The sequence below is a fragment of the Bos indicus x Bos taurus genome, chromosome 5 (assembly GCF_003369695.1).
Source record: "Bos indicus x Bos taurus breed Angus x Brahman F1 hybrid chromosome 5, Bos_hybrid_MaternalHap_v2.0, whole genome shotgun sequence".
Taxonomy (NCBI): Eukaryota; Metazoa; Chordata; class Mammalia; order Artiodactyla; family Bovidae; genus Bos; species Bos indicus x Bos taurus.
Window position 1 is genome coordinate 77,351,239 of NC_040080.1, and position 26,023 is coordinate 77,377,261.

General features: G+C 42.1%; 1 protein-coding gene across 3 annotated transcripts in view; it reads right to left on the reverse strand.

Moving 5' to 3' along the window:
- PTPRB (protein tyrosine phosphatase, receptor type B) overlaps nucleotides 1-26,023 on the reverse strand; it is a 130,457-nt gene that overhangs the window by 92,080 nt on the left and 12,354 nt on the right. Inside the window, exons 1-2 of one of the 3 annotated variants that reach the window (XM_027542554.1) lie at nucleotides 2,621-2,815; nucleotides 1,943-2,216 (exon numbers count right to left, since the gene is read on the reverse strand). In XM_027542554.1, coding sequence (XP_027398355.1) covers nucleotides 1,943-2,216; nucleotides 2,621-2,674 — 328 coding nt within the window. In that variant the 5' untranslated portion in view covers nucleotides 2,675-2,815. Of the gene's footprint in view, nucleotides 1-1,942; nucleotides 2,217-2,308; nucleotides 2,541-2,620; nucleotides 2,816-26,023 lie in introns of those variants that run through there. The other 2 variants (XM_027542555.1, XM_027542553.1) reach the window with 2 other exon arrangements.

The following is a 26,023-nucleotide window of genomic DNA, read 5'->3' on the forward strand; positions in this document are numbered from 1 at the left end:
GCACAAAAAGTGCTGACAAAAAATAAATAATCAACCAAAAATATTCTGAAACATTTGTAAAAATATCTTAATTAAAAAATATTTAGTTAAGTAAATTATTTTTAAATATAGAGAATCCTAAGTAAGGTTATACCATCATACAAATAACTATGAAAAACTTATCATTATACAAACATCACTGTTGATCAAATTTCATTCTTCACATTTGGCACGGAGCTCATAAAATTTGTGGTGAAAAGTCTATTTGTAGTACTGTAAAAGATGAATCCTTAAGGAAAATGATGAGACACTGAATGCTAACAACTGTGAATGCTGATTGTCTTTTTTTTAATTCAACATAGTCAATAAAATGCAAATATTTCTTACATTTCACAAATGTCTCTGGACTTGAAACACACGCACTAATTAACTCTAAACTTATTCTAACTAGTGACACCACAGTGAGTTCATTTTTATCAATTTTGTTTTTCAAAAAAGTAAAACCTCTGGGTTAAATCAATGTATTCTTGCTTAATGTCTTCATTTTTTCTCCCTTAAGCTTCTGAAGGCTCATCTGTTTCTAAAAATCATTCTGCTCCATTCAATACAGACACCTTATCAAATGTAAACAACACATCTAGAAGTTCTGTCATAAATATTAGCAATCTGAGTGTTTATGGAACTACCTTCATATACCAAGAAATTAAGAACTTTATAACTAAAAAACCCGGCCACTAAAACTTCTGTAAAATGTTATTATTATGTCAATGATTTTGGACTCTCTTTGATTCTATATAAGAACACAACTGTGTTCTTAACAAGTGGTGCCTCTTTTCAATTCAGGTTCTTGCAAATCTCAGAAATTATCTTTCATCTGAAGTAACTGGGCATTCTTAATAAGAGAATAATTAATTGGCTTATCATATGAATCTGTTTACATTTCCTGACTCTGTTGTGACAGCCCTGATAACTCACCATTCTCACACCTCTCAAAGAACTATAGCTGAAGAAGTGATCTTGGTTCAGGCTGAAAGTGAAAGACTAGCAAGCACAACACATTTCTAAATTTAACTTCCGGAATTTTTCAGTTAAATTTGACTTTCTGGATGAAAGTCAGGCTTCTCTATGGCAACAAATAAAGATAATGTTAAAAGGAAGACTAATAAGGTCATAAAACATGGAAGTCATTAGCGGATTTACAGCATATATGGGGATGACTCTGGGGATTAATGAGGTAACACGCACAACAGCCCCCGCCTAAGTAAGCTGTTGGTTGGAACCTGGACCTCAATGACCAAGTCTAACACTCTCATTTTACAGATAAGAAAACCGAGGCAGGAAAGACACTCTTACCATGCATGGAAGGTTTAACCAAAAGTGAACAGAAAATGATTGATTTAGGTTGCAGAGTAACCAAAAGATGTTCTTTGATATTGTATGGTTTTAGTTACTCAAGTGATAAAAAAATTAAAAATTTCATATCTTCATTTCGAGGGACTTTTTCTAATTTCCCCCTAAGAATGATTCTATCCCTGATGATTTTCATGTCCTGGTTCCAAAAATAAAACTACGTTGAGGAAAGTCATATCCCTAATCATTGCACTTCCGTTATTTATTCTAAAAACACTGACTTAAAATTATTCCAGGACTTGACTCTTGTGTTGGAAGTTCAAACCCCACCACTTTAACAAATTCCCTCCACAGCCCACTTATTCTCTCTGCTGCTCTCCCTGTTTAAGTGGCTAGTCCGCTGTTTTCAGCACTAGGGACATCTCTGAAAGTCAGCCAAGCTGTTTCTTGCCAGATCTGAGGAGAGTAGAAATCTTTGTCAATAATCTTACAGATGTTTTTACCTTTATTATCATTATTTTGTATGCCTGGAACTCAAAGGAAGCATTGGCTTGAAAAGGTAGGTCTCAGCCAGGAGTGGCCTGGACTTCCAGCTGCACCTGTCACTTTTTACCTGTTTGCAAGACCATAGTTTTCTTTTCTCCATCCAGAGACATAATAGTGAAATTATAGATGGTTCCCGCTTGTAAATCCTCGGAGTTACATCCATAGGTGGTGTTGTCTATCCGTACAGGGTGGCACCACGCGACCCCCGACGTGTCACTGCTGTAGGTGAGGTTAAAGTTACAGGGGAACGCCAAAGTTCTCCACTGGAGAGACACGGACCGGCTGGAGACCCTGGACTCTGTCAAGGTGAAGTTGCATCTCACTGGCTCCCCCAGTCCAGTCTGCAAAGGAACCAGAACAATAGCTGAAGCCCACCATCTATCCCTGCTCAGGGATGAGTCCGTAGCAAGCTCCCCAAGCTGCCTGCACTCACCCCTGGCCCCAGCCTCAGCCCATGCATCCTTTCGCCCTCCAGTCAAGAGAAAAGAAGTGCGTGGCCACTTTTCCCCTAACTGCTTTTTCTCCCGAGCAGCTGGAGAGAGAAGGTGGCTTTTTGCCTTCTGTGGCACGAGTTGTCAGTCTGGCTGGGGACTCAGAAGAGGATCACCGTTCCCCAAGCAGAGGAAGAAATTCTGCCACCTCCCTCTCCAAAATGCAGCCCAGGAGACCAGAGAGCGGAGTGAGAATCTGGTCCTCGGAGGGGAGGGGCGCGGCCGCCCGCGGGGACCTCTTCGCGGCCCCTCACCTGCAGCAGGCTCAGCGCAGTCCACAGGGCCAGCCCGGCTCCATGGCTCCGCATGGCGCTCGGCGGTTCCCCCAAACTCTACTGCGGGGATGGGACGCGCCGCGCGGCCCGACGGCCGGCGGAGCCCGGACCACTTGTTGTGCGCGCTTAGCGCGCCCCGCGGGCGCAGAGCGCCGGCCTCCGGGCTGGGGACGCGCGGGGGCCGCCGCAGCCGCTGCTGCTGCTGCCGCCCCGGGCGGGCTGCCGACGCGAGAGGCGGCTGGGGCCGGCAGCGCGCCGCCCTTCCCACGCTGCCATTCTGACCCGCGCTGCCTCGCCCCGGGCCCCGGCCGCGGACTTCCGCAATCAAAAGGCAATTTCCTCGTCTCCCGGCAAAGGAACAATGCTCCGGCGAGGGAGGGAGCCCCGCGGAGCAAAGGCTTGAGGCTGCCAAGGGGGCACGAGGTGGGCCAAGCTACCCGCGCCGCCCCTCGCCGCCGCCTCCCCCTCCAGGGGTCCCGGCCGCGTCCGCGGAGGTCTGCCTCCTTCTGCGCGAATTTCACTTTTTTCCCACCCTGTGGTCCTCAACCCCACCGTCTTCACACAATCTGGACTGCCCCCTCTCACTTTCCAGCTCCCCACCCCGCCCTCTTCCTCCCCCCACACCCTGCGCCTCCCCTCCCTGTCTTCCTTCCTATCTTCCTCATCTGCTTTCTCCAGGGTCTCTTTTCCCAGGATTAAACTTGACCACAGCAGATTTTCCTAGGTCGCCTCACGCTTTCCTAAAGCTTTTTATTAGAGTGCTACTGCCTTTCTCACCTCAAAGCATTCATTTGTCTCAAGGCGCATCCCCCTGACACCACCAAGAGAAAGACCCTAAAATGGTGGTGTCCATTGTCAACTTGGCCTTCATTTTTTCCTGCCATTCACTTTCCCCTTTCTCTTGTGTAGAGGTCTGTGCCCTCCCCAGATGTTATGCAAATAGTCCTAACCAAGAACATACATAATCACCACCATTTGTTCAGCCCACAAGCAAAGCAGTTTCATTACTGACGGTTCAGTAGTTAAAGTCGTTTTCATCTATAATTGAATATAAGAAAGCAATATGAACTCTGATTTGAGGGAAATACCTTTAATGGCCCAGCTCCCCATATATTACAAAAAAGCAAAATTCACTTAGTTTCAAGCACTAACTTTGTGCTAACTTTTAGCAGTTGCCTCAGTACCTGAGTAATCATGTATCTGAAAATTTTAAAAGTTCCCAATAAATGAAGAGCAAATGGCAGTCCACTTCAGTATTCTTGCCTGGGAAATCCCATGGACAGAGGAGCCTGGGGATTTATAGTTCATGGGGTCCCAAAGAGTCGGACAGGACTGAGGTGATAGTAGCAAAGTATTGCAACAAGCTTCTAATGTTTGGTTACTTTTCTTTGGGTGCCATCTCTGACAATTGCTGCTGCTGCTGCTAAGTCGCTTCAGTCGTGTCCGACTCTGTGCGACCCCATAGACGGCAGCCCACCAGGCTTCCGCGTCCCTGGGATTCTCCAGGCAAGAACACTGGAGTGGGTTGCCATTTCCTTCTCCAATGCATGAAAATGAAAAGGGAAAGTGAAGTCACTCAGTAGTGTCCGACTCTAGCGACCCCATGGACTGCAGCCTACCAGGCTCCTCGGTCCATGGGATTTTCCAGGCAAAAGTACTGGAGTGGGTTGCCATTGCCTTCTCAATTGCTAAGAGAGGAGATTTTCAAAACAGAATGGTAGAGCTACATTAATTGGAAAGATGACATTCTTTTCTCTTTCAAATAGATTATACATAAAGGTATATTATTGAATACTATATCAAATGTATCTACTTTGAGGAAAAAAAGTAAAGAAGTGAAAATTATTTCAGTTCTTTCAGAAATCATGTTTTGTTTTGTTTAATTAATGAAAAAATGAAGTTTCTACTCCTTGGAAGATTCTATGGGTTGTTACTCTGCAGCTACACTGCTGCTGCTGCTGCTAAGTCGCTTCAGTCGTGTCCGACTCTGTGAGACCCCATAGACGGCAGCCCACCAGGCTCCTCCGTCCCTGGGATTCTCCAGGCAAGAACACTGGAGTGGGTTGCCATTTCCTTCTCCAACGCATGAAAGTGAAAAGTGAAAGTGAAGTTATTCAGTCCTGTCCAACTCTTCGACACCCGATAGACTGTAGCCTACCAGGCTCCTCCATCCATGGGATTTTCCAGGCAAGAGTACTAGAGTGGAATGCCATTTCCTTCTCCAGCAGCTAGACTAGAGATCTCAAATCTCCTTTTCAAGTCACAAATACTCAAAGAAGGTCAAACCTAAAATATGTATGTATTTTAAGGAAAATGGAATCTTTCTTATTTATTTGCCCAGGTCACTGGTCTTAATAAAGAACGCTTTACCCTCCATATTTTACCCCTCAAATTCAATGGCTATTCACAGCCTAGCATGCCTTTCAGCATCATCAGAGACACTCCTCTTCTCTCCGCTTTAGATACTGTAAACCTACAAGCTGCCTTTGACCTTTACAGGAGTCTTTTTCAGCTTTATTCTTTTTTAACATCACCATTTCCCTTTCTGGTGTTTTCAGAAAGCAATGTGATTTCCTTGTCTGTAAAACTGGAATAATGCCTACTCTAAATACTTCCCAGAGAGATTATGAAGAATAAGATTACATATTTTAAAGCACCTTTGCAAACTTTAATGTGCTGTCCAAGTGCCAGTTAACCTAGTAACAGACTGCATCTAAATCACACACTTCACTCTTTTTTAAGTTCATCCTTTGCGTAGGATCCACTTACCTAACTTCTGCTGGCCATCCTTCTCTGTCTTTTTCAGTGAGGTTTTTGCATTTTTTTTCTCATAGATTGGCCCCCCAGTTTGGAATCTTTCCACTCTAATTTACTAAATACTCCTCTTTCCTTTGCACAAAACTTCATTAAATCTTATTTTTTCTGTTCTCCAAGCTTTCTCATTCTTTTTTTTTTTTAATATTACATTACCAACTTACTGTACCCTATCAGTTAACTTCAAAATTGTATTTTTTATATATAATATACTGTCTGAATATAATGCAATATACTGCCTTATAATAGAGGCAACTACACACACAAAAAGAAGTGAAGAGGACTAGTCAAACAAGGCAATAACAAAATATCCCCACCACACTCTTCAAATGCTTCTAAAGTCTATAATTAATAGTGACCTGCTAATAATAACCCTGGGGATAGGAATTAGGAAAAGGAGGAGCAATTTTTTTAAGTACAATGATTTTATTATTGATCTATCAGAGAGACATTGTACATTTAAGATTGTGTGTCTTTTATCTATTTTGATACCAATGTGTATGAAGAATTACAGCAATCTATGAAGGACTAGGAGTCAGAGATTTTTTTTTTCCAAAGATATATAATTACTATTTTGTTTTGTTGAGAATCTTAAGGCTCATGGCAAAGCCCCCAATTAATTAGTGGGTCCTAAATAACCCATAAGAATGAATATATTATGAAATGAGAGAAAGTTTAAACTCAGGTTTTTACTGATTACATTTTAAAGGCTGATTTTCCTTTTAGAAACACTTGTATGAATATGAAAAATTAGAGAGATGTGTAGTAGATTCAAGGCAGTAAGGGACTGGGAAAATCTGCCAGATAACATCTTTTACAAAAGGAGTTTATTTGAAACTACTGTACAAAGTATAAATAAAATAATTCATTTTGTTCTTTGTTCTCATCGTTGTTTGGAATTCCTCAACTTCTTTTGAACCTATTTATCCTGTTTAATTCCCTGGAGAAGGAAATGGCAACCCACTCCAGTATTCTTGCCTGGAGAATCCCATGGAGGAGGAGCCTGGTGGGCTACAGTCCACGGGGTTGCAAAGAGTCGGACACGACTGAGCGACTTCACTTTCACTAGTGAAGGACAGAGCCTGGCATGCTGAAGTCCATAGGGTCACAAAGAATCAGACAGGACTTAGCGACTAAACAACAACAAATCCTGTTTAATGCCACTGCATTTGCTTTATAAGTTACTGCGTTCCAGAAATTTAGAGTCAGCCTCTGTAACTTTTCAAGGATAACTTCTCTTTGCCACTATGAAATCTTTTCCAGACTGCATGGGAAGGGTGGGGCTGTTTTTTTTTATTAGATATGTATCTAAAATCAAACTGATGGTTAAACAACTGCCTTTTAAACAAATAGTCATAACAATTAATGAATAATTTCTCTAAGTGACATTCATTAATTATGAATTCATAGATGATAGCATGATTCTTTTCATGTTATGAACATACATGTTGAATGATACAACTGATCATCAGGGGTCCCGGGGCCAGGTTTTGAGAATTGTTACTTTACATCCAAGTTTGAGCAGGGTGCAGAGAAGTTTGAGGGGATGCAGGGAGAGTGGATTGGTAAATCTGATTGGTTAATTCAAACTTCTCACTCATGACCTAAAAGGTCTTTCATGACCTGGCCTCTGCTCACCGCATGCCTCTCTCTTGCTTGGCTCTTATGCTCTAGCACCCTGGATCTAATAATCCATTTACTCATTCATTTAGCAAATACTGACTGAGCACCTACTGTGTGCCAAGACTTGTATAAGTTATGGAGACACCCTAAGGAGCTGACTCTTTTCTGCTCCAGGGCCTTTGTGCTTGCAGTTTTCTCTTGGACCACTCCTGCCCACAGCCTCTGCTTAGCTATCTTCTCAGTCTTTAGATCTCAGCCTAAACACATCCCTGTGGGGCCAGACCCTTTCTGACCTCCTGGGGTTAAGTGTGCTGTTATCAATCGTCATCTCAGCAATCCATTTATTTAATTCTGCACATTAATGACACTTGGTAATAATCTAATTATTTATACATTTGTATACTATCTGTCTTCTCTGGCTATGCAGAGAATTCCTTGTGGGCAGAGTCTTTGTCTGTCTTGCTTCTCTGCACAGAACTTGGCAGTATGGTGGAGTTTCAACAAGTATTTTTTGAATGCATAGATGAATGAATGAATGAGTGAGTCTTTGTAGCTGCTCAATAAATAATGTCATCTGAATAAATACTTTAAACAAGCCCTTCTAGACATGTTCCTGCTGTATACCTCAGAGATCATCTTGAAAGGGAGAGAGGGTGAGAGGAGAGAAGAAGAGAAGATTGATTTTGAAGAGAAAGAGGTGGGAAAAGATGAGTGGGAGGGAAAATGGAGAAAAAGAAGAAAGGGGAAGGAAGGAGTAATCTTTAGGACTGCTGCTGCTGCTGCTAAGTCGCGTCAGTCGTGTCCGACTCTGTGCGACCCCATAGACGGCAGCCCACCAGGCTCCCCCGTCCCTGGGATTAGGACAGTGGTTCTCAAAGGCTAGAATCAGCATCATCTGAGAACTTGCTAGAAACATAAAATCTTACGGCTCTACCACAATCTGAAGAATTTGAAATGTTCTGGTGGAGCTCAATAATGTGTGTGTGGTGTTTAACAAGCTTTCCTGCTTTAGTTGGTGAGAAAAAGCTATCCAAATTCCAGTAAGAAGTCTTAGATTGTCAGTCCCAAACCCTGAATCCTGAACCAGATCATTTTATATTAAAGAAAGTTAATGATACTTCATTCTTTTAAATTTCACTGAGCTCTCCAGTTACAAGAAATACATTGATGATTTAAAAGGTTTTGAACAGTTTTAGAAGTTGTCAAGTAAAGTGGTGACATAATATATAACATAGTATATATTTTATATAGTATATTTACAATATGTATTATATGTACATTTTGATATTTAACACTTCTCCATAAAGTACAGATGCTAAAGGGAAAATGATCAACATGCAGCAAACAATAGATGACATGCCAATTCTGATGCCTTTTTTATGCAGCTCTTATGTCTGTTTCCTCAGAGATTTTTAAAAAGAAAAAAGCCTAGCAATTAGGGAATGTGTCAATTAAAAACAATTACAGGATGGCAAATCCTTTTCTCTGTTTAAATTTGGACTGGCTCTATAAGTAAATGACAGCAGAAGTGAATACAATTTTAACCTGCCACAGGTGTCATGCATTTTAAAAGGGATTTATAAAAATTTAAGGTAAGATAATTTTGATAAGCAGTTTTCTAAAAAGGACCGTGACTTTTGTATTTAGAGATACTATTTTGGGATACATTTCAAGGAAGCTTTCTAGCTTCCTAGATCGTAACCTTACTAGGTCATAGGTCTCCAGGAAAATGGAAACAAATACAAACATTTGGAGGTGGTTTAATGAGGGGGTGGACTAAATGAGAAGGTACATGTTATATGAATAGCACTTCCCTGGCTAAAGGGCACAAGTGTTAGACAGTGTGAGTAGTAATAATAGTATATGAAAGCAATAAATCATGGATGCTGAGCACCCAGCAATGCTAGAGAATGACAAAGTCCATGAATGAGAATGTCTTTCTGAGCACATCCAAATAATAATAAACTACCCTCTCTGTCAATCCCATACCCAAGAGGAACTCTCCAGTAGATCGACACAAAAGACATTCACTGGCTGCTCTGACTGTTGGCCGTGCCAAGATTTTTTTTAAATCCTGGAAGGGAGGGGTGGGAGTGCCGGATGTGTCACTAGCAGCAGCCCCACCATCTCTCCCAGACACATCTCTAAGGTTTCCTGGTATTTTTTTTCTCTACATAAATTTCTCACCCTCTTCCCTTCCCCCACTTTTTAATTTTAATCTGGAGGAAATGGGCTTTGCATAGCTTTTGTCAGAGCTTTATAACTGTACACAGAATGACTTAAAACCAGATGTGACTGTAAACGAATCACTTTTCCAGTCTCAAGCGATTCTGTTGCATCTTCATTCCCACGTTTCACGTGCTGTCACCCCCACCCGAGCAAATGAATTGGCTCACATATGCACCAAAGCAAGAGGTTAATGTGGCCAGTGGGGATGTCTATATGGGTGTGACTGCTATACATTCCACTGTCAGGAGCTAGGTCATGATTCTCACGACTATCCAAGCCCTAGGATAGTAAATAAACAAAAGATGGCTAACACTGGCTTTAAGGAAAAGGAGAACAAAAGCAAAAATCACACATCTCGTTGCCCTTAGAAAGGGATGATTGGAGGGTAAAGATTCTTTTTTTCTGTGTATCATATTAGACTGTTGACTAAGATCAAGTGTAGTATGGGGGCTTCCCAGGTGGCACAGTGGTAAAAAAATCTGTCTGCCAATACAGGAGATGCAAGAGATACAGTTTTGACCCCTGGGTCGGGAAGATCCCCTGGAGTAGGAAATGGCAACTTGCTCGGATATTCTTGCCTGAAAAACTACATGGACAGAGAAGCCTGGTGGGCAGCAGTCCTTGGGGTTGCAAAGAGTTGGACACAACTGAGCAACTGAACACACATCATGTTAGAACATTATTTCCCAAGAATTCTCTGGAGGTTGTAAACAGAGGACTCTAGTCAGCACATATTCCTTTTTTGCTTTTATAGTGTGATCTTAATTTTTTTTTTAATGGCATAAGCAGATAATTTTGAGAAAAATAGATTTTTCATGGTAAAAAGTCTGAATTTTGACTTTTCATTTAAAAAAATTAAAAAATGGAGGCTTGCTGGGCCCCGATCCTGCCCACCTCTTCCATATAGCTTTCCCATTCCACCCTTCTCTATTGGATGAGGCAGACACAGGGCATCTTAGAGTCCTCTGAATGTTGGAGCTGACAGTGACCATAGTGAAAAATCAAAGGGTCTTACCATGTTTTTCAAAAATACAATGATAAAACCATCAGCTACATTAGAAAACTCTTGAAGGACGAAGTCTTGGCTCTTTGTTATCTTCCCATGCCCATGTTCTAGGACTCAATGACTGTTCATTTAGCTAACAGTAAATATTCATACCTCACCACTCAACAAGGACACAGCTAAGTATTGGGGAATCTTTAAATAATTGTATTCTTCAGTTGTTCCAATGCAGATGTGGAACCCTCAGTTCAGTTCAGTTGCTCAGTTGTGTCCAACTCTTTGTGATCCCACGGACTGTAGCACACCAGGCCTCTCTGTATATCACCAACTTCCAGAATTTACTCAAACTCATGTCCATTGAGTTGGTGATGCCATCCAACCATCTCCACCTCTGTCGTCCCCTTCTCTTCCTGCCTTCACTCTTTCCCAGCATCAGGGTCTTTTAAAATGAGTCAGTTCTTCACATCAGGTGGCCAAAATACTGGAGTTTCAGCTTTAGCATCAGTCCTTCCCATGAATATTCAGGGATGATTTCCTTAGGATGGACTGGTTGGATCTCCTTGCAGTCCAAAGGACTCTCAAGAGTCTTTTCCAACACCACAGTTCAAAAGCATTAATTCTTTGGTGCTCAGCTTTCTTTATAGTCCAACTCTCATATCCATACATGACTACTGGAAAAACCATAGCCTTGACTAACTGGACCTTTGTTGGCAAAGTAATGTCTCTGCTTTTTAATATGCTGTCTAGGTTGGTCATAACTTTTCTTCCAAGGAGCAAGCGTCTTTTGATTTCCTGGTTGCAGTCACCATCTTCAGTGATTTTGGAGCCCCCCAAAACAAAGTCTGTCACTATTTCCATTGTTTCTCCATCTATTTGCTATGAAGTGATGGGATCAGATGCCATGATCTTCATTTTTTGAAGGCTGAGTTTTAAGCCAGGCTTTTCACTCTGCTCTTTCACCTTCATCAAGAGGCTTTTTAGTTCCTCTTCACTTTCTGCCTTAAGGGTGGTGTCATCTGCATATCTGAGGTTATTGATATTTCTCCTGGCAATCTTGGTTCCAGCTTACGCTTCTTCCAGCCCAGTGTTTCTCATGGTGTACTCTGCATATAAGTTAAATAAGCAGGGTGACAATATACAGCCTTGACATACTCCTTTCCCAATTTGGAACCAGTCTGTTGTTCCATGTCCAGTTCTAACTGTTGCTTCCTGACCTGCGTACAGATTTCTCAGGAGGCAGGTAAGGTTGTCTGGTATTCCCATCTCTTGAAGAATTTTCCACAGTTTATTGTGATCCACACAGTCAAAGGCTTTGGCATAGTCAATACAGCAGAAGTAGATGTTTTTCTGGAACTCTCTTTCTTTTTCGATGATCCAACAAATGCTGGCAATTTGATCTCTGGTTCCTCTGCCTTTTCTAAATCCAGCTTGAACATCTGGAAGTTCACAGTTCACATACTGTTGAAGCCTGGCTTGGAGAATTTTGAGTATCACTTTGCTAGCATGTGAGATGAGGGCAATTGTGCGGTAGTTTGAGCATTCTTTGGCATTGCCTTTCATTGGGATTGGAATGAAAACTGATCTTTTCCAGTCCTGTGGCCACTGCTGAGTTTTCCAAATTTGCTGGCATATTGAATGCAGCACTTTTACAGCATCATCTTTTCAGTTCAGTTCAGTTCAGTTGCTCAGTCGTGTCCAACTCTTTGAGACCCCATGAACCGCAGCACGCCAGGCCTCCCTGTCCATCACCAACTCCCGGAGTTCACCCAAACCCATGTCCATTGAGTCAATGATGCCATCCAGCTATCTCATCCTGTCGTCCCCTTCTCCTCCTGCCTTCAATCTTTTCCAGCATCAGGGTCTTTTCAAATGAGTCAGCTCTTCACATCAGGTGGCCAAAGTATTGGAGTTTCAGATTCAGCATCAGTCCTTCCAATGAACACCCAGGACTGATCTCTTTTAAGATGGACTGGTTGGATCTCCTTGTAGTCCAAGGGACTCTCAAGAGTCTTCTCTAACACCACAGTTCAAAACCATTGATTCTTTGGCACTCAGATTTCTTTATAGTCCAACTCTCACATCCATACATGACCATTGGAAAAACCATAGCCTTGACTAGATGGACCTTTGTTGATAAAGTAATATCTCTGCTTTTCAATATGCTGTCTAGGTTGGTCATAATGTTCCTTCCAAGGATCTTTTAATTTCATAGCTGCAATCACCATCTGCAGTAATTCTTGGAGCCCAGAAAAATAAAGTCAGCCACTGTTTCCAATGTTTCCCCATCTATTTGCCATGAAGTGATGGGACCGGATGCCATGATCTTCGTTTTCTGAATGTTGAGCTTTAAGCCAACTTTTTCACTCTCTCTTTCACCTTCATCAAGAGGCTCTTTAGTTCTTCTTCACTTTCTGCCATAAGAGTGGTGTCATCTGCATATCTGAGGTTATTGATATTTCTCCTGGCAATCTTGATTCCAGCCTGTGCTTCCTCCAGCCCAGCATTTCTCATGATATAATCTGCATATAAGTTAAATAAGCAGTGTGACAACATACAGCCTTGACGTACTCCTTTTCCTATTTGGAACCAGTCTGTTGTTCCATGTCCAGTTCTAACTGTCCTGCATACAAGTTTCTCAAGAGGCAGGTCAGGTGGTCTGGTATTCCCATCTCTTTCAGAATTTTCCAGTTTATTGTGCCACACAGTCAAAGGCTTTGGCATAGTCAATAAAGCAGAAATAAATGTTTTTCTGGAACTCTCTTGCTTTTTTGATGATCCATTGGATGTTGGTAATTTTATTTCTGGTTCTTCTGCCTTTTCTAAAACAAGCTTGAGCATCTGGAAGTTCATGGTTCACGTATTGCTGGAGCCTGGCTTGGAGAATTCTGAACATTACTTTACTAGCGTGTGAGATGAGTGCAATTGTGTGGTAGTTTGAAATAGCTCAACTGGAATTTCATTACCTCCACTAGTTTTGTTCATAGTGATGCTTCCTAAGGCCCACTTGACTTTGCATTCCATGACGTTTGGCTCTAGGTGAGTGATTACACCATTGTGATTATCTGGGTCATGAAGATCTTTTTTGTATGGCTCTTTTGTGTATTCTTGCTACCTCCTCTTAATATCTTCTGCTTCTGTTAGGTCCATACCATTTCTGTCCTTTATTGTGCCCATCTTTGCATGAAATGTTCCCTTGGTGTCTCTGATTTTCTTGAAGAGATCTCTAGTCTTTCCCATTCTATTGTTTTCCTCTATTTCTTTGTACTGATCCCTGAGGAAGGCTTTCTTATCTCTCCTTGCTGTTCTTTGGAACTCTGCATTCAAATGGGTATATCTTTCTTTTCTCCTTTGCCTTTTGCTTCTCTTCTTTCCACAGCTATTTGTAAAGCCTCCTCAGATAACCATTTTGCCCTTTAGCATTTCTTTTTCTTGGGAATGATCTTGATCCTTGCCTCCTGTACAATGTCACGAAGCTCTGTCCATAGTTATTCAGGCACCTTGTCTCTCAGATCTAGTCCCTTGAATCTATTTCTCACTTCCACTGTATAATTGTAAGGGATTTGATTTAGGTCATACCTGAATGGTCTAGTTGTTTTCCATACTTCCTTCAATTTAAATCTGAATTTGGCAATAAGGAGTTCATGATCTGAGCCACAGTCATCTCCTGGACTTGTTTTTGCTGAGTGTATAGAGCTTCTCCATCTTTGCCTGCAAAGAATATAATCAATCTGATTTTGGTGATGTTCCTGTGTAGAGTTTTCTCTTGTGTTGTTGGAAGAGTTGCTATGATCAGTGCATTCTCTTGGCAAAACTGTATTAGCCTTTGCCCCACTTTATTCTGTACTCCAAGGCCAAATTTGCCTGTTACTCCAGGTATTTCTTGACTCCCTACTTTTGCATTCCAGTCTCCTGTATGAAAAGGACATCTTTTTTGGGGTGTTAATTCTAGAAGGTCTTGTAGGTCTTCCTAGAACTGTTCGACTTCACCTTCAACTTCACCTTCAAGGGGCATAGACTAGGATTACTGTGATATTCAATGGTTTACCTTGGAAATGAACAGAGATCTTTCTGTTGTTTTTGAGATTGCATCCAAGTAATTCATTTCGGACTCTTTTGTTGAGGTTTGTGGAACCCTCAGCATGATAGAATTCAAGAATACCTAGTACCTAAACCTTCAGATAAATTAGTGCCTAAGCAACCTTTGACTCCACGAAAGATCTAATTCTTCTGGAATTATCCAGAGGTCATTGGTTTCAGACCACCAAGATCAAAACTCTTAGCAAATCATCTATCGTGGCATTCTCTCTTCAACTCTGCCGTCCTGGGCTGGAATTACAGCCTCGTGCAAAGAGGCGCAAGTGTAAATGTTCACAGATACAGATGAAGGGCAAGCACCTGATAAAGATGCATTGGCAGTGTGTGCTCATCGACCCAGGTCTACTTGAGATCCAGATAAAAAGAGCTCTGATGAGAAAACAGGTACCTCCTGTGTACTTCCCAAACAGACAGTACCCCAGTGGTGACCTCGTCTGGATTTAGCAGTGGTAGGATTCTGTTGCCAGCTCACCCAAAGAGTGGGAAGAATCAAGAAAATTTTCCCTTCAGAGACATTCCCTAGAATTCATAGAGTTTCCCCTTTCAGTGACTTTTTGCCATATTTCATAATAATTGGTTTTCAAAGCTGTTATCCTGTGAGTGAACCATGTGAGTAAAACCAGTATGTAACTGGGGTAAATTGTAGAGATTTAAAGAACTTAGCAGTCTTTTCCAGAGCATCTTTATCTTCATACTTATCAGCTGGCTCACCCACAAGTTCTGACCCCTGGATTTACTGTTCTTTCTTGCAAATTCATCATCATTTCTCATGATGTTTGCTATCCTCTCCCCCCACCCAACCCTCTCTCCTCCTGGTCCTTGAAGAAGATGGACAGATCTTCTTAGGTCTGAGCCACTGGTTTACCCCTAACTCAAGAGCATCCCTTGGATTCTGCCCTATACAAGCCCTGAAGCAAATCACTCCTTTTATTTTTTAAACTTTTTTTGTTTTGAAATAATTTCAAACTTATGGGTAAGCTGTAAGAATTATAAGAGTGAGTGCTATGACATATCCTTACCAAGACCCATTTATCTTTTTCTAACATTCTGCCACAATTTCAGAGTAGACTGCATATCTCCTGAATGAATTGTTTAATATCAATAAAGACATTAAATTTAAGAAATGCAAAATTGATATAATGCTTTAATCTATAATCCATATTTCAATTTCACCAATTGACTCAAGCATTCTTTTTGGCATTTGTTGTTGCTATTTTTTTCTCTAACAAGGATCCCAACCCAGGATTCTGTGTTATATTTAGTTGTCAAGTCTCTTAATCTTCCATAATCTGGTACATTTCCTGTCTTTAAAACCATCCTTATGACATTGACCTCATTGAATGATATAAGTCAGTTATCTCTATAGTATGTATTTCCCTCCATTTGCAATTGTTTGATGCTTCCTTATGATTAGATTCAAGTTATAGGTATCTTGTCAACAGAACTGTTCCTCTTCTCTTGGGTTCAGTGTTTTTTCTCTAACAGATTAATTATTCAATTATTTCCCAATGGATCACAAATATAACTGCACATTAGAATCCATGAGAAGATTTTTACACTCTGATGCTGAGGTCCTATATTGGTAAATTCTAATTCAATAGGTCTGAGGGAGAATTTGGGAATCTGTATCTTTAAAAAAGCTTCCTAGGTGATTCTGATGTGTGTAAGACCAGGACTGAGAGCCACAGACTTCCTATCTCAATTTGCACATCCTGGCTTCTCCTTCAATCTCATTTTCCTTCCTTTGCTACATTCTCTCCCCTCTGCATCAACCCTCACCTGGGCTCCACCTCATCTGCCAAAGGGAACCCATGTTAGACAAATACTGGGAGGTGAAAGAGCCCATGTCAATGCACACGCTCTGTTTTATGGGTTGCATTTTATGTGCATGTGACTCATATTGTGACAATATATGAACACAGCCTTTTGGTGCACCAAATGGAGAGTCAGGCAAATCCCCTATAATTAAAAGAAAATGAAAGGAGAGAAAAATCCTAGAGATTTTAAAGCCAGAGAGGGTCGAGTGAATCATGAACTATATTATGCTATTGGCACATAATAGTCCACGTTAGTGGGCAATCTGAGAGAACTACAGCCCTTTGTCAGAATTAGACTTAAATGATGCCAATTATAAATTAGGGTTGTCAAGGACACATCCCTCCCGCAATATTGCACCCCCTTGCATGAACTCTTTGTGCTATGACCAGTCTTATCATCTGTTTATCTTTTATCCTATTCACTCTAGACAATCTAAAATCTTCTCTTGATCCCAAGGAATCATTAGGGGATGGTTTGGAATGTTTCTTTTTACTGCTGTGTTTGCACTTCTGCTTCTAGGTGTTTGTCTCAGAAAGGGGGAATGCTGTCCCATTTTTAGTTCTGGCCACAGAGCAGTGGGCACTGGGGAGACATCCCTGTGTTTATGTAACATGATAAAGGAGTTGACCCCAGACTTGCTAGGGGTGGGTTTTTTTGTTTTTTTTTTTGCATTTGTCTCCTCAATTACTTGGAGACTCATGTTGGGCGGTGATGTCTCTGAGGGCCAAATGAAAGGAAGCACAGAGCCATTAAACCTGCACCAGCACCACAATGGCTATTCATGAACTGAGGAAACGTGGGCCCTCTTGCAGGCCTGGCCAGGGCAGGATGGCGGTGAGGGGAAGAAGGGGGTGTGTCTCCAAACAAAACTGATGGGTGTTTAGTAGAACCAGCCAGTAACATTTTTAATGCATGTTCAATACTTCATTCCTTTGAAAGCATTGTCACGTGATAATGCTTGCTCATCTGGTTCTTACCACAACCCTGTGACATAGGCAGGGTAGCAAAAATGAGACAAAAACAAGAAGCTAGTGTTAATTTCTAAATTAGTCAACATTACTGAATACATACTGTGTATAGACAATGCACTAAGCACTTTTCTTAATTAGATTGCAATCTTCACAGCTGTTTTATGTGGCAGATAGAGTACCTTAATTATCCTTATTTTAAAGAGGAAGCAAGTATGACTTGAGCAACTACTAGTTGATACCACTTGGATTTAAACCAGGTTTCTCTGACACAAAAGCCCTGGCTCTTTACCACTTTTTCAAACCATCTCCCCCAAGGTCACATGGCTGAGAGATGATCCAGATCAGTCCTTTCTTGAGAGCCCATGACTCAAATGATAAATGAACTCTGCTCAGAGTTTGAAGAGACACACAATTCCGTGGCCTGTCTTCTCTTCCTTTGGAGGCCATTTCTGCACATGTAATTTCCGCCTGCACCCCATGCTCAGGGCCCCAGAAGATCGACTTCCTGCTACCTCCACTCCTGCCTGTCTCTCCTTGCCCATAGGAAATGGCTAATACACGAAGGGTGAACCTCTGACACCCACCTCTGGCCTGATCTACAACTGGGCTTGTGTACAAGGACAGAGTATATCTCTGTGGATGTGGCACACAGGGGTGCCTGGATGAAGGTATGTGCAGGGGCTGAAATCCAGCCAATGTTCCAATATGGAGCCTCATGCATGCCCGATAGAACCATGTGCCTGGAAATGCCTTTTTTTTTTTAATGAACACAAAGAACCTGGAGTCCAGCAGCAGTTCAGTATCTTCTCAGGTTCTACTTATCCATCCTGGGCCCCCTTCCTTCAAGACTGTACACTTTGCTAAGTTACAGCAGAAGACTGAAATTAGATGCATTAATTCTGCTACTTGATTATTTAACTTTTATGGCACCATCCCCTCCCACCCACTGACTTCCCAGGTGGCTCAGATGGTTAAGAATCTGCCTGCAATTCAGGAGACCCAGGTTCAATCCCTGGGTCGGTTTCAATCCCTGGGTTGGGTTTGATCCCTGGGTCAGGAAGATCCCCTGGAGAAGGGAATGGCTACCCACTCCAGTATTGTTGCCTGGAGAATCCTATAGAGGAGCCTGGTGGGCTACAGTCCATAGGATCGCAAAGGGTCGGACACAACTGATCGACTAACACTTTACTTTCACTTTCCTTTCACCCCGTCATAACACATGCACAAAAGTGCCGTCAATGGTGGGAAAATAAGGCATTTAGTGAGTCCACTAGAGAGATATTGTGGATGAAGGATGAGATTTATCTAGATCAGTTGTTCTGGAATTTAAAAGTACCTCCATGTAGTCACATGGAGGGTTTGTTAAAACAAAGATCGCTGGGCCCTACACTCAGAGATTCTGATTCAGTTGGTCTATGGTAGGGCCATAGTCACTGCATGCCTATCGAGTTCTGGATCTGGGCTCCATACTTTGAGTACCACTGAGCTAGATATTTCTTGACTCATACCATAGGCAAGCTTCTTATTCCACCAACTTTTTCCTTGTAAAGACACACACAAAAACACATATGCACAATCACATAATACTGTAATGGTAACAATAATAGCAATAGCTAATATTAATTGAACACTATTTTCCAGGAAATACTGTAGGCACGTAATACAGGTTGATTCCCTTAATTCATGTCCAGGATGAGAGAAAGGGAGTCTTGAAGCCAAGTACTGGCTCAGGTTCATAGTCCTCCAAACTGACATAAGAGGATGTGAGGAAAGAGAAGGAAAAGGACAAAGGTAGGGAAAAATCTGCTCTGAAAAGAGCCAATTTAGGACAGCTTGAAGGCAATGGCATCCCACTCCAGTATTCTTGCCTGGAAAATCCCATGGATGGAGGAGCCTGGTAGGCTGCAGTCCATGGGGTCGCTAGGAGTTGGACACGACTAAGCGACTTCTCTTTCACTTTCCACTTTCATGCACTGGAGAAGGAAATGGCAACCCACTCCAGTGTTCTTGCCTGGAGAATCCCAGGGACGGAGGAGCCTGGTGGGCTGCCATCTATGGGGTCGCACAGAGTCGGACATGACTGACGTGACTTAGCAGTAGCAGTTGCAGGAGCATCAGTGAGTGATGTAGGGCTTCAAATCATTTCTTTCTTGGCCTTTATCTTCATAAATAGGAGCTCTATGCAAGAGAATAAGGTGACTAGATGGGCAGGAGTGTATGTGTGTGTGTCTTCTCTCCTCTTTGCTCTGCTACTATTTAACCATGTGACCTTGGGTGAGTCCTTGCCTCTTTAAGCTGCTGCTGCTGCTGCTAAGTCACTTCAGTCATGTCCAACTCTGTGGGACCCCATAGATGGCAGCCCACCAGGCTCCCCCGTCCCTGGGATTCTCCAGGCAAGAACACTGGAATGGGTTGCCATTTCCTTCTCCAATGCATGAGAGTGAAAAGTGAAAGTGAAGTCACTCAGTCATGTCCGACTCTCTGCAATCCCATAGACCATAGCCCAGCAGGCCCTTCTGTCCATAGAATTCTCCAGGAAAGAATATCAAATGGCTTGCCATTGCCTTCTCCAAGGGATCTTCCCAACCTGGGGATTGAACCCGGGTCTCCCGCATTACAGGCAGATGCTTTACCATCTGAACCACCAGGGAAGCCCAATAAATACTATGGTAGATTGTTTAATGACCACAGATTCATCTCACCCAATACGTATGCCCCTTTTCAAGGAGACTTTGCAGCTCTTTCCCATTAAGAAGTGATTTCTACCTATCTGCCTCGTCAGTCTGGCCTGGCTCAGGATTCCATTGACTGATTGAATGTGGCAGAAGTAATGTGTGGTCACAGAGCTTAGGCCTCAGTAGGCTTGTAGCTTCCACCTTTCCTCTCTTGCAAAGCTTTCCAAAACCATCCGGTAAAGAAGCTGGTATCATCTAATGGAGGTTGAGTGGCCAGGTAGAGAAGCAAGCACGCTGCTGCTGCTGCTGCTAAGTCACTTCAGTCGTGTCCGACTCTGTGCGACCCCATAGACGACAGCCTACCAGGCTCCCCCGTCCCTGGGATTCTCCAGGCAAGAACACTGGAATGGGTTGCCATTTCCTTCTCCAATGCGTGAAAGTAAAAAGTGAAAGTGAAGTCGCTCAGTTGTGTCCGACTCTTAGCGACCCCATGGACTGCAGCCCACCTGGCTCCTCCATCCATGGGATTTTCCAGACAAGAGTACTGGAGTGGGGTGCCATTGCCTTCTCTGAAGCATGCAGCTAGTTCAAAATGCTAGCCATGGAAGAGGCTACTGTGAAGCTTCCAAGTCATCTGAGTCCCCATGCTGAAGGCAACTGCAAGAGTGAGCCTGGGTGAAACCAGCAAAGGACGCCTCCACCCCACCCTCCAACTAACAAAACCATGATAAATAGTAAGCTCTCATTGTTTTAATCTACTAAATTTTGGGGTTGTTTGTTACACAGTGATGGAAAATAAATACAAGTACCCACCTCCCAGAATATATGGAAGTGCTTAGCATAGTTGCTGGCACACAAATTTTAGCTATTACTTGTTATCCCCTGGACTCTCTTCATTGCAGATAGTATAGCATCTCTTCATATTTCCTTCCTCATTACTCAAAGGAACTCTTGATGGAAGAAAAAACACAAAAACATCCCACTTTCTCATTTTAAGTTTTCTGTGACACCCTACCCTCCATTCCCAGTCCTGTGTTCTAATCCCAACTCGTCCTTTGCTTGTAGATCTAGAACATATGGTCACTTCATAAATGGGAGTTATAGTGATGTCATTGCCTTTCCAAGCAAAAAATCTCATATTTCAGTTCTTGTTCTTTCTTTGCTAGATCTCCTTCAGGTCAAGTGTGCTAACTGCTACCTGGTGGCTACATATGTATGGAAACAAAAGGAATGACAGATAATCTAAGCATGTCACTAATTAAAATAACAAGTAGGAACTAGTGTCTGTTTCTGGATGAAGACTGCTTTAAAAATGTGAGATGTTCATCAATATACATCCAACTTCCACACATGTGAAAATTATTACAGAGCTCTTATACTGTCTCCAGTACTCTTGCCTGGAAAATCCCATGGACGGAGGAGCCTGGTGGGCTGCAGTCCATGGGGTCGCTAAGAGTCGGACACAAGCTACTTCACTTTCACTTTCTTATACTGTCTAAGTCATTTATTCATTAGGGGGCAGCAGAGGATGAGATGGTTAGTTAACATTACCAACTCAGGATGGACATGAGTTTGAGCAAGCTCCAGCAGATAGTGAAGGGCAGGAAAGTCTGGTGTGCTACAGTCCATGGGGTCACAAAGAGTCACTTAGCGACTGAATAACAACAGAGTACTGATCCTGTGCTCAATGATTTTGACTACATCATGCTCTCTATGTGCCTCTGTAACACCATCTTTGGTTTCATACTCCCCCCAAAGTCTGGCAGATAGTAGATGCTCAATGAATTAGTATGGAATCCATGATTGGACTGAAGCAATAATAATCCCCAAGTTTCTTTAAAATACTAATCTTGGGTGAAAGTTGAAATTATGTCCAACTTTCCATCCTGTCCCATCTCAGCTCTTCCATGTCCATCCCTCCCTCCCTCCTCCCCACCTGTTATTGGGTTAATTCCTGTACTCTGTGAAGCTCAAATCAGATATTCTGTCCACCAGAAGATATTACTTAAAACCTCCACAAGGTCAAGAACCTCTCTTTTGTATTCCACCCAAACCCAAGTAATCTCCATCCCCCTCAGCACCTCAGCAGATGGTGAGTTTCTTCAGGGCAACAACCTGTCATTCACCTTTGATTCCCAGTAAATACAGCAACCACAGCTATTACTTCTTAAGCGCTTACTAAGGATCAGGTACTGTGTTAAGCATTTTATAGGCCTTGTCTCTCCCAGTCCTCACAACAGCCCTAAGAGGTAGAGGTTCATTTTAATAGATGAGGAAACTGAAGCTGGTCACTAGCTAGCAAGAGGAATTCAGGCCTTTGACTTCAAAGCCTGAGTTCTTAACCACTGTGCTTTGATACTAGTTAAGTTCTCAAGAAATATTATTATTTGTTGAATACATGAACATTTTCCAAAGTCACTGGACTGTCATTTTTTTTTTTTTTTTGGTGGATGAGGGTGGGGAGTTGAAGAGTGATTAAGAGATAAAACAGGAGAAATTACAAAGGAAAAAAATATGTATGTGTATATAATTAGTCCCTGAATAAAATTGTCTCTCTCTCTCTCTGTGTGTATGTATATATATATATATATATATATATATATATATATCATAATAGAAACATATTGAACAAGATTCACACAAACTTCCAACACTTGATGCTTCATCTGGGAGCTCATATAAACCTTAGCATGAATCTCCTCTTAGAAAAAATTAAAACTCAAAAGACAAAAAAACCCAACAGAGTATTTATCACAATCCAAGGCTGCAAACCCAGCTCTGGGCTGGACCACATGAGGTCTGTAACACAGGACTGGGCTGCTCCTCGAACTCTAGAGCTGGCTGTCCTTGATCCATCCCGGTAGAGCCCAGCCACATCTAGGAGCTTCCTATATGTTTGTTCACAATGGTAAAACTTGGGCAAAAATGAGGCAATATTCTTTTTTGCTAAAATACAGCATTATAGTGTTCAGGCAGATATGTTTCTATTGATTATAGTTTTTATTTGGCATGCTTTTTATTTGATGCAGTTTTGTGGTTTTTTTTTGGTACTGATCTTTCTGTCTCTCTCTCTGTCTCTCTCTCTATATATACATATATGCTTGCTGTTGTTGTTGTCTAGCCACTAAGTTGTGTCTAACTCGTTTGTAACCCCATGAATTTAGCTCTCTAAGCTCCTCTGTCCATGAAATTCTCCAGGCAGGAATACCGGATTAGGTTGCCCTTCCCTTCATCAGGGGTTCTTCCTGACCCAGGGATCTAACCTGCGTCTCCTGTACTGCAGGCAGATTCTTTACCATTTGAGCCACCTGGGAAGCCTATAAGTTCTGAGTAAGTTCAGTCGCACAGTCACGTCTGACTCTTTGTGACCCCATGGGCTGCAGCACGCCAGGCTTCCCTGTCCATCACCAACTCCCGGAGCTTACTCAAACTCATGTCCATAGCGTCGGCGATGCCATTCAACCATATCATCCTCTGTTGTCCCCTTCTCGTCCTGCCTTCAATCTTTCCCAGAATCAGGGTCTTTTCCAATGAGCCAGTTCTTCACATCAGGAGGCCAAAGTATTGGAGTTTCAGTTTCAGCATCAGTCCTTCCAATGAATATTCAGGACTGATTTTCTTTAGGATTGACTGGTTTGATCTCCTTGCAGTCCAAGGGACTCTCAAGAGTCTTCTCCAACACCATAGTTCAAAAGCATCAGTTCTTTGACACTCGGCTTTCTTTATAGTCCAACTCTCACATCCATACATGGCTACTGGAAAAAGCCTATATATATACTGATAAAAATTAGTACATATATACTGATATCAATACACACACACACACACACACACACACACACACACGCAGAGCCTCTTGATGAGGGTGAAAGGGGAGAGTGAAAAGCTGGCTTAAAACTCAACATTAAAAAAACTAAGATCATGGCATCTGGTCCCATCATTTCATGACATATAGAAAGGGAAAAAAGTGGAAGCAGTGACAGATTTTATTTTCTTGGGCTCCAAAATCACTGTGGACAGTGACTGCAGCCATGAAATTGAAAGACACTGTACCTTGGAATGAAAGCTATGACAAAACTAGACGGTGTATTAAAAAGCAAAGACATCACTTTACTGACAAAGATTCGTATGGTCAAAGCTATGGTTTTTCCAGTAGTCATGTATGGATGTGAGAGTTAGACCATAAAGAAAGGTAACCACTGAAGAATCGATGTTTTCGAACTGTCGTGCTGAAGAAGATTCTAGAGGGTCCCTTGAACTGCAAAGAGATCAAACCAGTCAATCCTAAAGGAGATCAACCCTGATTCTTCATTGGAATGACTGATGCTGAAGCTGAAGCTCCAATACTTTGGCCACCTGATGTGAAGAGCTGACTCATTGGATGCTAGGAAAGATTGAAGGCAAAAGAAGAAGTGGGTGTCAGATGAAGAGATGGTTAGATAGCATCACGGACTCAGTGGACATGAGTTTGAATAAACTCTGGGAGATGGAGAAGGACAGGGAAGCCTGGAGTGCCACAGTCCATGGGGTCTCAGAAGAGTCAGACATGACTTAGGGACTGAACAACAGCAACCTATACACAAAATACACACATCAGTACAAAAAAAAGTAAATATAAATATTTAAGCTCAGCTATAAGAATCCTCTTATAAACTGGTGTTAGAATGCAGTTTTAGTCAAGGTACATTCAGCCAGAATGAGAAGGTGCTCCACCAAGAAGTGTTCAATTTCACAAGCAAGTGGTGAAACTCTCCCTGACATCAGTGGTTGAAAGGGCTCAGGGCTTGGAGATTTAGGGAGACCACAGGGCCAGTTCATGATGACATCATTAAGTAACAGCTCTCCTGCTCCTTTTTCCTGTCTTTCCTTCCCACTTTCCAAGCCCAGATATATCTGAAACCATGAAGATCAAGCGTGGAGAGGTGGGTATATAGCTGGTGAGATGTGAGAGAATTTGAACACATTCCATTTTCCCCTATTTCAAGACCAAGCTTGGTGGGGTGATGGAAGGGAGAAGCTAACATTTCAATTGAATTTAGAGTTTGGGTTATTTCTTGAAATGGTATTTTTGCTAATAGGCTGATAGTGAATATTGAGCTTTAAATTGATTAAAGAGTGTCCAGGAAAGTCGTGAGGCCTTCTGAACTCTTCAGAGACAAGGCAAGAAATAGGTTGGAGGGCAGATTTATAGCACTGGCTCTATTTGTTTTGCAATCAATAATGAGGTATGGGTTCACTAGCCAGGAGTCATGTGCAATTTTAATTTCTGCACAATGCAAAAGAAAACAGAGCACTAAAATGGTTAAGTCACATGCATAGAGTTGAGCTTTTACTTCCTTTAAATTACTTGGGTTGCTTTTGTGTGTGTGGATGTACTCAGTCATGTCTGACTCTTTGCAATGCCACAGACTATTGGCAGCCAGCCTCCTCTGTCTATGGAATTTTCCAGCCAAGAATACTGGAATGGGTTGCCATTTCCTCCTGCAGAGAATCCTCCCAACCCAGGGATTGAACCAGCGGTCTCTACATCTCTTGCATTGGCAGGTGGATTCTTTACTGTTGCACTCCCTGGGAAGCCCTCAGGTTGCTTATTATGAAACAGCTAAATACTGCCAAATGAAACCTTAGCTTTTAAAATGTGCTTTAATTACAGCTATTGTCTAAAATGATGGCCTAAAACCCTGAATGGAAAGCAAAACCAAAGGGGTGAACACCTGAAACAGAAACGCTATGTGAACAGATTCTACAGCCGTGTCCTGGCTGCTTCTCAGCCTTTTCCCTGTCTTGTGGATGCTGATGTAGAATTTTGTATGACTCAGCTTATCCTTGTCCATCTTCACAAATCTGTTATAATGATTCCTAAACCTTGCATTGCTTTGTGACTCTCTCCCCTCCCTTATAAGCATAAATGATTGTGACCTATATGCAGGGGGACCTGCAAGTTACTGACTGTAATTTTTACTTCCTGATTTTAATTCTTGTAAGACTATGAACCCTGACTTCAGTTCAGAAATGTGGCCAGTCTACAGGAGTTATAATTATCTTCAGCTTATAAAGGTGTAGCCATTTAAATTCTACCTCCAAGATTTTCTCATTATGCAAAATGCCTTCATGTACAATTAACAACAAAGACACAGAGTGCCTCATCACCCAC